The following is a 15,296-nucleotide window of genomic DNA, read 5'->3' on the forward strand; positions in this document are numbered from 1 at the left end:
ACGACAGGTGGCTTTTGCAAAAAACAAACAAACGGAAAAGATAGGCACCTCTGAAATGAGTCTTGTAACAAACTCACCTCCCACACGTCATCCCTTTCTATTTCTCCATGAAGTTAACATCGGGATTACTAGTCCTTCTACAGCTATCTATGGCCACAGTTCTTTGTTGGTTTTTTTTCCCCTTTTTTGTTTTGTAGTTTTTTTGTAGTTTTTTTTTATTTAAAATTTTTTCTCCATTTTTTTTTGTATAATTGAAACAAAATGGTGCAATACTCAACGATAATCCTTGTATTGGATTATCCCACAATAAAAGCCACTATAAGGTAGATAAACTTTTTACAGATAGAATGAAAAAAATCCATTAAGTCCTTGAGTAAACATGTACACGTGAATTGTCACCATCTCCCCTCAGTACTTAAACTCGTTTGTCTACGATTAGCTGAGTGAGGGGTAGAAGACACTCAGTGCAACGTTAGACGATAATAATGTCCATCAGAAGAGTTTTTGACAGAACAAAACAGAAGAAAATAAAAACAGACACAAAATATAGCATACTGAGTGGAACATTACAGCGGGCCGTGTGCCCGGTACACACAGTGTCTTGCGCACACATTCATACAAACATCTGAATTTCAAGCACACATCAAAGATGACTTTTGCATTTTTTCTCTCAAAGATTTTGTGTTTGTAACTCAATGCAATACATTTATTTTTTTTAATATCCTCTAAAAGCCCCTATGTGTACCTGTCAAACAAAAAAAGAATTACTGACTTCACATTACATTATTGGCGCTCCATGATTCAAGTATTTGTGTTTAATATTTTGTCTAGTTTTGATATGTTTGTGATTTTTTTTTTTTAAATCGACTGGTTGGGTTGGGCTTTTAGACAGGCTAACTAACAAACAAACACACATATGTACAGTACAAGCACTTCAAAGTACTGTAATATGTCATCAAAACCAGAACGTGCATATCCAACTCCATATAAGAAAGCCGATGCTTTCAGTCAATCAAGTATCAGTTTACACCCGACCCAAAATTCTTTCCTTCGTATCACTTATTTGCGGGGAAAATACATATTGCTCATTTTTCAGTTGTATGAAACCAAGACCTTTTAAACAAAAATGAAACGTTTCAGAGGTCACGATCCAAGAAGTCTGAAGAGGTGATACCACACACACCAAACTCACAGTATGTATATGTGTATATATGTATACATACACATATACATACATATATACACACTGTTCTCTAGAACAGAGCTGTAGAGAGGAGAACCTCTCGATGCTGGTGCAGCATGGGAAACCCCCTTCACTGTCAGGGTTCTCCGGTTATGCAGGATGCAGGACGAGGAGGTCCTCGGCTATTGGGTCTGTCTGAGCTTGGATCAAGGCAGTTACAGAAACAGGCAATAGTGATTTTTGCTTGTGTGCTGCAGGACTGCACGTCCTGAAAGGTAGCCTTTTCTCGTTTTCTTGCTCTTTTTTTTTCTTCTTTTTTTTTTAAACCAAGTTTTTTAAAACTTTTTCTTAAAACGTTTTTTTTTTTTTTTAAGACTTTGTACCTCTTGAAATGTGCCCTTCCCCTCCTGCTGATGCAGAGTGAGGCGAGTGAGGCTGATACAGTTGGCCCACGCCATCTGGGTCTGTGGAAATGTACAGTTCAGTGGTCCCGCTTTGAGCAGGACACAAACATAAAATCGAGATAAATACAGCATCCACAAAAAGGCACCCCGGCCACCAGTCTACCCCTTTAGATGGTGGTAGTAGAGGCTGATGACAGGAGACGTTTCAGCTAGAAGTGCAGAGCTTTAACATATTATAGATCTGTTGTTTTTTTTTTCATTTAGATTTTTTAGCATTTTTAAGATTTTTATGTCAAACTTCATAAAAATGACGTTAAAATGCAATTTCATTTTTGGTTTTAAAAAAATATGTACCCGGGATTACCCATCATCAACTGTGCACTGTAGCAAACTGGAACACCCAACTGAGTAAAGATTTTCTCCATAGCATGGGGGCATTCCCCACAAAAGCATAAAAAAAAAAAAAAAAAAAAAAAGTCAGCCGTTTAAGGGTGTGATGCTGTTGCCCATTTGTTTGATCCCTCCTGTCCCCCGCTGCACCCTCTGCAAAGGTTATCAAAGCTCCTCCAAACAGGGAACAGAAGTGCTCTCTATAAAGATACAGTACGACACAGCAAATTTATATTGGCACATTATGTTGGCAACTTTTACACGCAACAATGGGCCCCCGAAACAGTAAATATAGGCCACCTTTTTGAGGAAAAAAAGATTCAATACAAGCATTTTCCCTTCCAATTAGGATTAAGTTCGAGGCATGAGGTCCGTACATGTTGCGCAGATGGCCTTTTCATTTAAGACTTTGCTCTCACAGTAGAAAGGACCGATACGGAGAGCTGCATCTCTTACTTGGTATCATCTACTCCCCTACCCTGAGATCAAGTGGACAGAAGTGTCGTCAGCGCAGAGACAAAGGCCGATCTTTGATAAAGTGTTCGGACTTCAGTACATGACAGTGTTCTGGTGGCTTAGCCGGACTTTACAGAAACGGCGGCCACTCTGAAGTGACGAGGGTTCGGGTTTGACAAGCTCATGGGACGAGTGCTCATTCCCGAGGGAGGCTTGGCGTGCTGTAAAGGGCCCCAGCCTCTAGTCTTTTGCATAGAAACAGATAGGAGGGCCTGTTGGTGCCTGGTCAGGGGAGGGCTACTGGGTCTGGTTGAGGTGGAGGAGGAGGTCATAGCGTAGCAGCTAGGCAAAGGGCAAGGGGGGACAGCCTGCAGGCAGGCGGAGCAGCTTGGAGCAACAAACACCCACACCCCCGTCTGAGACACCCTATTTTTTTTTTTTTTTTTTTTTTTTTTTTTTACACATCTCAAGATACTACCTGGAAGTACTACAGAATACTGTTGAACACAAAAGCATGATCAGTTCAAAACAAATAGACAATCAATAACGCTCTGTAGTATTGATCCTCGTTTTGCATTCAATACACAGGATGAACATACAGAGGCACCTCTGACCAAAGTGTTTCTGCATATCAACAGTGAAGGGCTAGTTCAGCAGCCAGCATTTTGTAGACAACTGCATGTAGACAAAAATAACAATACAACATATTGAAGAAGAATCTCCACAAAAAAATAAAAAGAACACTGGCAAAAAATTCCAGAAATATGACTATTACATCTTCCAGCTAAAGTGATCTGTGTGTCAAAGAACTGAGAGATGGGGGAGAGGACGGCAGCAGGGTCGGGTGGTGGTGGTGGTGGTGGTGGCGGGCCACTCCCCCCCCCCGCTGGAGATGCCGTGCGCGGCAGAGAGCCGTGATTTGCCGGTCTTGGGAGGAGCCACATTTCTTCTGAGGGAGGGTCAAGTGGAGCCCAGGAGGAAGTGCTGCGCTGTGGGGGGCTGCCGCTTGACACCCAGAGGACCACAGCAGAGAGGCACTCAGTGGACACTCCCACCCCCTCCCCCCCTCCCCCCCCCCCCCACACCACTCCCGACTCCCCCACCGACGGACTGGCCGGCGGGTGTCAGAGACAGCTGACGTTTGCAAGTCTAGTGCCTCCAAACAGAACAAGGCTAAATATTTGGAGTAACAGTGATATTCACTTTGATATTGTTCAAAGAAGGAAAAAAACTAAACATAGACTGCAGTTTTTCACCAATGTCCAATGGTACATTTCAGTTTTGTTTCCCTTCATCCTGCTACCAGAGGAACAATGCCAGACACATTTCCAAGGAATAGATATAGTACATAAAAGAGCAGTTGTTGTTTTTTTTTGTGTTGTTTTCAATGTTTATGCTGCTCCTTTTTTTTGATTCATTGGATTGCAGTTGAAGCGATTTGCTCTTCATAAGTGCTATGATAAAACCCTTTGAATTTATAAAAGTCTTAGTCTCTTCTGTTTGTACAGTACCAAACGCAAGGAACACTCAAAGGTCTACTGCATTAGGAGAAACCCCTCTTATTTGGTATTGTGCCAGATACCCAGAACCATCCAATCCCACTGTGGATTCAGTCTCTGTTGGATGTGGCTGTGGCATGCAGAGAGGAAGTGTGCATTATTGTGTCACTCTTTAGTACAGTTTGCTGCATGCACAGTTCAACAGCGGCTTCTTCCTCTTTGCAGAGTTTTCCCAACAGTTTCAGGGGGATTGGCGGCCTGGAGGGAATCCAAGTTTCGAAAAAAAGGGGGGTAAGGTTTGTGAAGTTCCAATGTCTTTTGCTGCGATCAGCAACAATCAAGAAAACAAAAGAGAAACCAGCTCCGGTGGACATAGAGTATGGACGGAAGAAAGGTCTATGGTGTATATTGCACAATGTAAGGTGAAATTGTGTTCTTTTCTTGTTTTTTTTCCTCCGAAAAACTGGCGGACCATACAGACCGCTGGGCTTCATAACAAATCGGACAATAGAAAATTCAACAAAGCACCAGTAAGCGACTGGGTTGAAGGTGACCAGAAGGATCTGGGCTTGCAGTGATTAGGTGCCACTGGACCTACATAGGCATGTACGGAACCAGAGACACGCAGCGAGGTTGACAAATAATCTTCTCTCAGCTTATATATTGTAGATATCAAAAAAATGCGCTTGGGTCTAGACCTACAAAAAAAAGAACATTTTACAGCTGTGTCAATCCCTTTGAAAAACCAAAATAATTAAGCTGATGATTGGTAGGGCCAGTCACGTGGCCAGGACTTCTTACTGCTCAGTGACAGAGTTGGTCACCAGTCATGTCCTGTACCACTTGCTGGTTCAGAGGTGAAACTGTGCAAGATTTCAGCTATTTCTTCAGTTACAAAAAAAACAACAAAAAAGGCTGCTTGGGAAGGACCTGGGCCAGAGAGCACTTAAGGCTAATATTAGTGCTGAGAAACAAACGTTAACATAACTAGTAAAGGTCTTTGAACCACATCATTGGCCATGGACATGCTGGGAATGGTCGTTTTAAGTCTTATTATGGGATTTTTTTTTTCTTTTTTGGAGGGAAAAGGAAAGTCTCAGATGGCAGCTTTGATTGCTTCTCCTAAAAACAGTCTTCAAAACAATTTCACACAGAATGTCATGTATACTTATGGAAAAACTAAAAAACACTTCAAAGGTTTCTTTGTATTGTGTCTCATTTCAGTTTGTTTTATACGATGCATTTCAAAAATACCAAAAAAGGTAAGGTAAATCAAACAAAAAACGGACAAAAGCAAAACAGAAGGACTGGAGTCTGCAGTCTGTGTGGTTGGGACTCCAGCCTTCTGATTCACAATTCACAGTTCAAATTGATACTGATTATCGCCACATGATTTGCTTGGGTTTTGCTCCTGTTCATATTGAATTTTTTTTTTTTGTTTTGTATTTTTTTTCCCTCCCACCCACCACCAATGGCTTACGTGACATGGTGGTGGTTGGTTGGTTGGTTAGTGTATCGTGGCATCGTCCTACATGGACTCTCCACTCAGCAGATCTCCAGGCAGCAGGGTGTTAATGGAGGTGGGGCTCCCGATCACACGGCCGTCGTCTCCGCCCGGCGGACCCCACAGGCTGGAGTAATGGGGCATGCCGCCCCACAGCAGGTCGCCTCCGCTGGACTTGCCTCCGCCGCCGCCTCCGCCTCCGCCGCCACTGCTGCTCCACTGGCCAATAGAGTGGGACTGTGCTGCCCCGCCCATCCGGTTTTGATTGGTTCCTGGGTTGGCCTGCCAGCTAGTGGTGTTAGCCCCCAGGGACTGGCCTTGTGCAAAGAAGCGGTTCACCTCCTCCTCGCCGGCAAACTCCGCCAGGATGGTTGTGTTTCCAAGCACACACCTTGGAGGAACACAAAGGAGGAAACCATTAGTCTTACAATGATATTTCAACCAGAAATAATAGTTTTCATGTTATGAAAAGGTGCTCTAGAAGTAAAAATGGGACAGCATATAGCTGACATACTTTCTCAACACATGGTACTGTTTTTTTAGGGCTTTAGCATGCTATTATGCTTTTTTGCGCCCTGCCATAACCACATTTCGTGCTGCTGAAAAGTGGGTCACACAATTTGCATTTTGTTTCTATGACAACCAGCTGCAGTGGCAGCCACTATTAGCAATGCAAAATTGGGGTCAAACCTTCGACAATTAAGAGATAAAAAAAAACAGCCAAAGTGACCTCAGACTGGCTCTGAGCTGGTGTTTCCTCCCATTTCAATTTGATTATTACAACAACAACTGTTATATTACAATACAGCTGACTCCAGCATGAATCACCACCATGTGACAGCCCCCAAAAATAACATTGTCTGGAGCTGGACTGTTGCAGCATGGGAAAACACCATTAGAAAACAGGAACATTAGTATTTCCCCAAGTGTTACCCATTTGCTATTCTCTGTAATAGCTGCTTCACTGTAATACAAAAAAGCAGGGAAGTCTGGAAAGAAAGGGCGAACGCTTCCTTCCCACTTTGGCTGATGTCAAAGACTTTGCTGAGGCTTACATGTGCAGAGACTTCTGGGCCTTTGCGGCCTCATCCTTGGAGCTGTAGCGCACCACGGCGTTCCCCTGGGTCAGGTTGAGGTGGAATGTGATCAGGGGGCCGTGCTGCATGCACAGGGTCCGCAGAGTCGAACCATCAATCTGGAGCACAGCAGAACACACAAGTGCAAAAGAATTGCAGTTACAGCTAATATCGGTGTTTATTCATCAATATTACACAGTGGTTTCAGCCAACATTCAATTCCCTTACTCACTGTCCATGTTTTATAATTTTGTAGTTTATTGTTTATTCTTGGTACTGTTGTGCTGATATGTCATCTGCCTGAGACACTTTGATATAAAATCAACAGTTTTGTATCACACTTGCTAGAAGGCAGAATAATATTTTTTACATTTTAAGTATCCTACCCCCTAAGCCATCAGATGAGTTGTGTGAGACATAGCAATGATCCATGACCAGATCTTTGAATTCCTAATAATAACATGCCAGCTTTACTCCTAATACACTGTGGCTTCAATCTAGTAAGAATTAGCAGCACAGAGTACGTACTTGTGGGGTGAGATTCCTCAGCACCAGCCAGCTGCTGGTCCTGTTGGGGCTGTCAGTACTCCAGGTGGTTCCCTCTGCAACAAAAATGTCATATATAATGTTATGTATTAGAAGAAAAGTAGTAGAGCTGCAGTGCTTGTCAAGACAAAATGTTGTCAGTAAATTAGTTATTATTAGACCTTATAAAGGGAAACTGTTCAAACTGAATTTCTTGTAAAGAAAAACTAAAAGTTATTTTCAGCCACTGTAATGGTTTTTCAGGAGGGCTCAAGGTCAGAGGGTTTAACGTCAATCAACAGAGGAACACACCATCTGTTATCTATTTCCACACACATGATTCTTGTCTGACACTAATATGAGTAGTTCCTCTTCAATCTGCATGAACTTAAGACATGCTGTGACAAAAAAAGGGTCACATATACGATGTTTGAATGAGGCTTCCTCGCAGTGCTGGTAAACCTCAAGATGTCAGTTTCACAGGGTGTGTTCACCCCGACCGTAGATAGCGAGTGCTGTTAATGCAGCTGTGAACTTTAGCACACCTACACATCTTCAGTTACGTCTGTGTTTGCTGGGTGTGAAATACACCAAAGACACCCGTTGCTTTTATTTTGGGGAAAGCTCTCCTCAATTCAAGGCTATGTTGAACATGATGTTTGTTTCTTTTGTAATGATGTTAATATATTTTAAAGTAAAACCTGACACTCAGAAGTGTCAATAGAAGCAATGTTTCCTGCGTATAGAATTTATGTTGCCAACTAACATAAAAAGATGTTACATTTTTTTATTTTTATTTTATGTTTTGAAATTGCAGGTTGGTTGAAAAGTGCAGAGGAACTGTGAATGAGTTTGTGACTGAGACAGATCTAAGTCGGTTAGGTGCCGCTAATAGAACTTAAATGAGTGCCTTGTGCTTTACGAGAATGCTCACCAGAGGCGTAGGAGCCGCTCCAGCCTTGGGACAGGCCCAGCGAGTTGCCACCCCAGGTGGAGGAGGGTTTGTTGTGGGTGAGGCCTGGTGGGGGTCGAGAAGGGGCTGCGTTGCTGCGCGGCCCCTGAGGGACTTTCCACAGCTCATGGGACAAAGAGGCCTGGCCCTGGGAGATGGGCCCTGGGGACCAGGTGGACTTCATGTCAGACAGCTTGCCTTTACACGGAGGGAGAGGGTGGGGACAGAAAATCAGTAACAGACGACAATGAGACGCTACAACAAAGTTGGCTAAAAGGCTTCCAACAAGGCACTTATGTTCTTTGTTCACTTACTGGTTAGGCTAATGCTAACAGTAGCTTCAGTGGGTTTTCATTTTTCTTAATGTAATTAAATTCAACAAATATTTTTGACACCAAAACATGCCAAATAAGTTACTTGTGCACTAACAATGGGCACCGCATCCACCTGAAATCATGCTGCTGTGAAAGTGTAACCGGGTAGACACAAATACCCGCTGAAGTGAAAGCAGACACTATGTCCAACCTGTATATATATACATATATTTGAGTTTTTCAGTTTCAAGTACCGCTTTTTTGACTTCCTTCTAAATTAGAGTAAATGCAAAAAAACAAGAAGAATAGTGTCTAACAACAGTCATTTTAAGAATCACATCTCAAATGAAATATTCATTATGTAGAGACCTGAATTCTTGCGATTTAAAAAAAAATCTTAAATCACACACAAACACACCCACACAAACAGGGTGTGTACTGATGTCATGACCGGCTGGGTGAGGCTTGTTTTTTTTTGTGGGTTGAGTCAAAGAGGCGCAGATGATTGAAGGGCACGTGTAGGTGAGGTAGTATCGGTAAAAGGTACTGAGGGTTCAAGTTTAGGTTTGACTTGAACCCTCAAGAAGGGTCAAAAACACAGGTCAGGGGTTGGGTAAGGTTTAGGATAAGTAGGGAGCCTAAGACCGTGTTGTATCAGGGCTCCAGTTTGGATGGGAAGAGGTTTGGCAGGTCCACACATTGAGGGAAGATACTCTGGACATGTACCTGAGTTGCTGTCTCCATCAGAGGACGAAAGAGACTGAAAAGAGCTAGAGTAGCCACTGACTGGCCAGTCGTTGCTGCTTGGAGGCAGAGAGTCATTCGGAAGTGGCAGAGCTGGGGAAGTGGCTATGTTGTCGTATAGGTAACAGTGTTGTGAACAGAGACAGTGAGAGAAAAAAAAACAAAAAAACAAGTAACTTCATGTATGCATCCGTACAAAGCACATGATACTGGGGCACGAGGTGTTAGGGAGATAGTAACATGGGTCAGCACGTCTAAAGTGAAGTAACTAACGTCCGATTCGACTCCCGGGTGTCTTAAATGAATATTTGTGTCCTTGCTTCTGTTCATACCTCCATTCCTGTCCCGCAGCAGGTATCGGTTGACGTCGTGGATGTTGGTGTTGATGGTGGGACCGCTGGGGACGCTGCCAGGGGTCATGTTGGGATCATTCTCGGGGTCGATGTTCTGGAGGCCCTTCCATGGCACACCTGGGCAGAACTCTACCGGAGCAAAATGAGGCGCTCGATTAAGGGTTACCAAAGCAAGAAGATCAGATCTTGAGGAACCTTTTCGCCATCTCATGACTTCCCCACAGTTTGAGCAATATACACAGGCCTCTGAGCCACTGCTTTCTTCATACTTATTCTTAGACTGATGCAACTGGTGTAGCTGTAAATTAATTAGTCAGTTCCTCTTTTTCCCCATTGTTGTACCACCTTTAGCATTATATTTTGAAATTGTGCAGATTTTCAGGCTGTATGTAAAATCTATGTGGGTGGCCTATAAAACTAAAATATTAACCTTTTTGTGCATTTATGTCTTCCTCTTTTTTTTTATTTGGATCCCCATTAGCTGATACGGTATTACAGTCGCTGCAGTTCTTGCTGAGGACCATGAACTAGCTGGTCAAATGTCCCAGTGGAATTGCAGTTGACCACAGGCGGTTTTCACGGACGACATTTTGACATGTCACCGTAGGAAAAGTCTAAATAATCAAATTAATAATGTCTGAATTCCATTGTAGCTGCTTCATTCTCAGGGCCCAGGTATTGTGCATTCTGGCTCACAGTCACACTTAACTTACTCATGACTTACTTTTGTTTTCAGTATCACTACTGAAAATGTAAAGCATTTGGGTCCCACAGCGTGAGCATTAAGAAGAGATCTAATAAGGAAATGTAGGTGAACAACACCTGTGTGGGTGGATGTGTAGCAGCTTGAGTAGCAATCTATTTGGATCTTGTCCTCACCTGGGGGCCAGTTAATGTTGGTGCCATTGGAGATCTTTTCATTGGGGACTTTGCCCTGGCCCCAGCTGTCTGGGGGCACCATGGGGCTGGTGGGGGACTCAGAGCTGGACATTAGATTGTAAGGGCTGTATGAGTCCTCCAGATGGGGAGGCTTCCCGGGGGGGCCCAGGGTAGAGGCAGCAGATATGACACCTAGGATATGCAAAGACAAAATACTTCATAATGAGGACAAAATATATGAAAATACTCAACATCAATGTTATACATTTGCATAGAAGGTCTTTTCAGAATAACATTTAATTGGTTGTGATGTCTACTGTAAGATTATCTACGTGTGTAGTGATGCTCTCGATGTCTTTTTAAGGACGTCAATAGATAATACATGGAAGGCAAAAATGGGTGTCACTTTAAGATGACTCATCTCAGCATAGGTTTGAAGACAGAACGTGTGGAAAGAAATGGCTGACGATATCTCAAAGTGTAGGGGTCAACAAGTTGGTGTCAAGTGTTAGCTAGTTTCTCTACTCAGAACAACATACAAACCAAATGTGGTTTGGCAGCTGCTTAACACTATGCCTGTGTGTTCTATGTATGAAGGTACTTTGGTACCACATTGCCCCAAATATAGAAATGTGTGGCGTCAGGGCTCCTAATCAGGGGAGATGGGGTTTAACAGGTCACACACACCTCAGTTATTATTGAGCAAATAATAAGCAAAACTGAAAGAGCTTGAGCAGCTTTTGTCTTAGCGAGAATGAGCTTGCAGTCAGAATGTGTGAAAACAACAAATGCACAGAGAAAAGACTGATGGGAAACGAGTGCAAACGAGCTAGTGTCAGTAGCTGAGTTCCTCGTCTGCAAACCAGTCTGAGAAGCTCACATGTGGGAAGCTGACCGATTACGATTGGCAAGGTTTACGGTACTTACAAAAGTTATCGAGTTACCCAAACTTTTCCATCGAAGCTGTATTCAAAGTAAGTCTTGAATAAGCTATGAACCACAAAAAAGTCCATCCATCTCTCCTGTACAGAAAATAACTATTTAATCTACTGAAATAAATTACATTTTTCTTGAAATTCAAATCACTGCCGAAGAATAGCTGCCATTGTACAACATTGGCTGCCTAGAGGTAGTTTACAGTACAACATATGTGCAGTGGGGGCCGTCCAGAATAATGTGTACTCCTTCGACATACCGTGCTTATTGAGGTTGTTCTCCATGTTTGAGGAGTTGCCAGAGAGGCCGTCCATGGAGTTAGAGTGTGTCCACTGGGACAGGCGGGATTGGGGCTGGGGGGGCTCCTTCAGGGACATACCCCCAACCTCCATGCAGTTTACATTCATGTTTGGATTTAGTCCAGCTGCACACACAAAAAAGGAATGTTTTAAATGTATCCATCATATATATAAGTCAGTGGTAGAAGATTTCTGTTTAAAACTCCAGTAGCTCAAAACAAAACAGGAAAATACACAATATGTTGTCAGATGTCCAGATTGAGTACCCTACATGTGAATTTGCATGTATTTCTTAAAGAAAAATGGCTATGGACTGTTTCTAGTTGGATGCACTCACTGAATGAATTGTGGGTGGCCACGCAGTATGGTATGAGTACAAATGTATGCATGACAAGGTTACCACCTCAAGGGCTGCAGAGGAAAATGACTATTCTCAACAAGTCAGCTACTATTCATACATTTCAAATTGTTTGAACAAAACTGACAAAGTGCCAAAATCTCCTTTTCAGTTGTCCGCGTCCCAGACTCACAGAGAGGGTAGGTGCTGTAGGCGTTGGGCGAAGACGGCGGCTCTTTGGTGTGCAGTGTGTCGGCTAGGCCCGGAGCCTGGTGTGGGCCTGCGTAGGGGTCGTGGGTTGATTTGCCGGAACCATGGCCTCCGGAGGGGCCACCGGGGGGATGCAGACCAGTGGAGGAGGAGGAAGAGGAGGAGTGAGAGGGAAGTTGCTGCTGCTTCATCAGCAGCGCTTGGTACAGCTGACGCTGGTGCTGCTGGATCTGCTGCTGCATGTTGGTGATTGTACGTGCAACCTGGCAGAAAGGAGAGGCGGTGTCACGACAATGTGTCATAAAAGAAGCTTTGAGCAGTGAAGAAGATTATAAAAATAAGGAAAAGATAGATAGATAGATAGAGAGAGAGAGAGAGAGAGAGAGAGAGAGAGAGAGAGAGAGAGAGAGAGAGAGAGAGAAAAAAGAGGGAACAGGAGGGGAAGTAAAGGATGATCTGAATGTATGGTGAGAAGGAAGCACAAAAGCACCCCTCTTTCAACGGGCTGTTTACTTGCAGCATGCTGCTGATATCTGTCGAACAAAAGCAACTAACATTTTTAAAAAAAAGGAGAACAAAAGGAGAAAGACTTGCTGGCTCATGTTAAACGAGAAGTAACCTGTTCTCATGCCGTTCTCTTTTGCGTAACTCCTATTGTGACGACTCATGATGTTTTTCCTCTGTTGCCGTAATGGTATCATGTGAGAATCATAATATTTGTGTAATATTGCATTTGTGGACTCACTTGCTGTTCTTGTTGTCTAATGGGGCCGGAAACATTGCGTTGCGCCTGCATCATCTGCTGCTGGATTTGTAAACGCTGGTACGCCTAAATGAAAAGAACCAAAAGTACAACACAATGATTACAAAAAATACAGTGATAACAATAAATAAAAAAACAACATAGTAGGAGAGAGGGGTCAGCTGTCGTTTAAAGTGGGTTGTTATTCCAACCCACTTTAGCTCTACTTTCTCATGTGTTGTCATATAGACATTCTTAATTCTTCATAGGATGTTAGTTAGTCAATATAGTCAAAATAAATCATATTTTAAAATTGTTTGCCTGGTTTCATCTCCTTTAAATTTAGATTTAAATACAGCTGCTAATACAGATGGAAAGAGGGACTCTGACTCACCATTTGCAGTTGCTGAAGTTGGTACAAGAGGGTCATTTGTTGAGGGTTTATTGGTGAAGTTAAAAGTGCAGGGTTCAGACCAATGTTTTTTGCTGCAAACTGCAAGAGCTGTGCTTGGACCTGGGGGGGGGGGGTGACAATATACAAATTATCAATTTAACGTCGTTCATGATTATTAATCAGAATATTTTTTAATACAGCTAATGAACTTAAGTATGTATTATCATCATCAACTATATCCAGTTAGTTTTTATTGTGTAAAACAATGTATGCGGGTTATATGAGGCTATACAGAATGTAGGCTACACAGAGAGACAGAGACAGAGAGAGAGAGCAACAGCCCCACCTACAGTCCTCCTCAGTTGGAATTATAATATCACAGCAAGATTTTAAAAGTACCAGGCAAGTCCTTAAGAACACATTTTTATTAACAATAAGAACTGCCAGACATCTTTTATTTGGTCTTGTGTTACAAACCACAATGTTACACATTAAATACGTACATGGTTAAGTGTGTGTATCTACCTGAGGGGAGAGAAACTGAGGCACTTGAGCACGTAGACTAGGCTGGGAGGAGCTGAGAGGTGGCACTGGTGGCTGAGGAGGCTGCTGCTGCTGCAGCATCGCCCGGGTTTGTGCTGCTCCATTACTGCCAAACATTCCACTGGGTATCTATAAGCAGGAGTCATAAAAGGTACACTGAAACATCTTCAAAACCTTTCCATTTATTCATACCACTGTTTTTTTGTTTTTATTTTGGCCATTTGTTAACTGAAGAGCTGAGCCACCGAGTTGGGAAGAAATGCGTGCATCCATGGCCACTTCGGCAAACAGAATACCTCAATAGGAAGGATAAGAGTTGACCATCCAACTGTCAAGCCTTTGTGAATTTAATGAGTTCATTCAATACATTAATGACTGCACTGGAATTGGATGGAAAAAACTTTGGGGGATGCAAAGCCCTAAACTAAAGCATGGGTTTATGATATATCCCCAACATAGCACATAGAAATATCTAAAAACATATTCTAAAGCAGTTTCCTTCAAGGTCTAACTTCACACTACTACTTGTTCACCAAAGCATACTGAAGAGTCACAGAGCAGCTAGTCGTTAGATCATGAAATTGAAACTATTTGATCTATTTTACGATTTATCAAATGGCCTCATCCACATTTCGAATTCCATGTAAAGGTCTTTCTATTCAGTGCAAAAAAAGGCCCTCTTATAGTGCCTTTGTTTGGGCTTCAAGGACATACTGTAGTTTTTCTGGGCCATGACTGCCTCTGGGCTGATATTTGATAGAGCAAAACTATCTGATTTCAATGGGCACTCCAGGCAAGGTCACAGACAAATAAGTGAGCAATAGAAAAGTAGAGATTTGGGAGTGCATGTGGGTAGAGAGGCGTGTGTAAAACTGTTGTTACTATACCTGCATCACATACAGTGAAATCCTGCACAAGCTACTGAATTTCAAATAATGGTTATGTATTTGCAGTGTGATAAACAGACTGTTGATCAGAAATGTTTTGCACTGCATACGTTTTGGTAGCACAATCTGTCAGCATGTTCCCTTGTTAATAAAATATATGTTCCAACGTACTGAAATGCTTTTTTATTTGTCTTAAATTGTGGACCACAGATGTTGTGTATGAATGTTGCTGGTGCAAATTTGCTATCCACTTTGGAACTATAAACTCTGGTTTATACTTTACATTAAAAGATGGAGAAAATAACCACAAAATATATATCCTGTTCTATACATTATCGTAAAATTCCCACAAATTTCAACTGTGTTATATGCACATGCAGTTCACAGAAGTAGTTTTTACTGCAGGCATATTATTTGGATTGTGTAAGTTTTGCGTTTAAAGATTGTGTTTCTGTTATTTTTCAATTTGTTACCTGTCTGTTGTTCAAGTTTTGCATGGCCAGCCCCGGGTTGCCCTGTCCCAGACCCTGCCCAGGAAGGCTACTGTTGGCCAGGGGGAGCTTCAGGCTGGGGGAAGGCAGAAACGGTGATGGGTGGGCATCATCTGACAGAACACCATCCTGGACCAGAGCAAAAATAAATGGTTAAAGGAGGAATAAACAGATGAGG

General features: G+C 42.6%; 1 protein-coding gene across 3 annotated transcripts in view; it reads right to left on the reverse strand.

Moving 5' to 3' along the window:
* Positions 1-3,528: 3,528 nt before the first annotated feature.
* The window catches only part of LOC137884716 (trinucleotide repeat-containing gene 6C protein-like), a 46,982-nt gene continuing 35,214 nt past the window's right edge, over positions 3,529-15,296 (reverse strand). For 2 of the 3 annotated variants that reach the window (XM_068726679.1, XM_068726677.1), the window contains 13 exons: positions 15,101-15,247; positions 13,723-13,869; positions 13,198-13,317; positions 12,807-12,890; positions 12,045-12,324; positions 11,475-11,639; positions 10,280-10,471; positions 9,380-9,529; positions 9,030-9,152; positions 7,972-8,187; positions 7,041-7,114; positions 6,492-6,631; positions 3,529-5,827 (listed from right to left, as the gene is read on the reverse strand). In XM_068726679.1, the coding sequence (XP_068582780.1) occupies positions 5,461-5,827; positions 6,492-6,631; positions 7,041-7,114; positions 7,972-8,187; positions 9,030-9,152; positions 9,380-9,529; positions 10,280-10,471; positions 11,475-11,639; positions 12,045-12,324; positions 12,807-12,890; positions 13,198-13,317; positions 13,723-13,869; positions 15,101-15,247 (2,205 nt within the window). In that variant the 3' untranslated portion in view covers positions 3,529-5,460. The remainder of the gene's footprint in view (positions 5,828-6,491; positions 6,632-7,040; positions 7,115-7,971; positions 8,188-9,029; positions 9,153-9,379; positions 9,530-10,279; positions 10,472-11,474; positions 11,640-12,044; positions 12,325-12,806; positions 12,891-13,197; positions 13,318-13,722; positions 13,870-15,100; positions 15,248-15,296) is intronic. The other variant, XM_068726678.1, reaches the window with a different exon arrangement.

The sequence above is a fragment of the Cebidichthys violaceus genome, unplaced genomic scaffold (assembly GCF_023349555.1).
Source record: "Cebidichthys violaceus isolate CVI_PGR_0920_01 unplaced genomic scaffold, fCebVio1.0.p SCAF_4, whole genome shotgun sequence".
NCBI lineage: Eukaryota > Metazoa > Chordata > Actinopteri > Perciformes > Stichaeidae > Cebidichthys > Cebidichthys violaceus.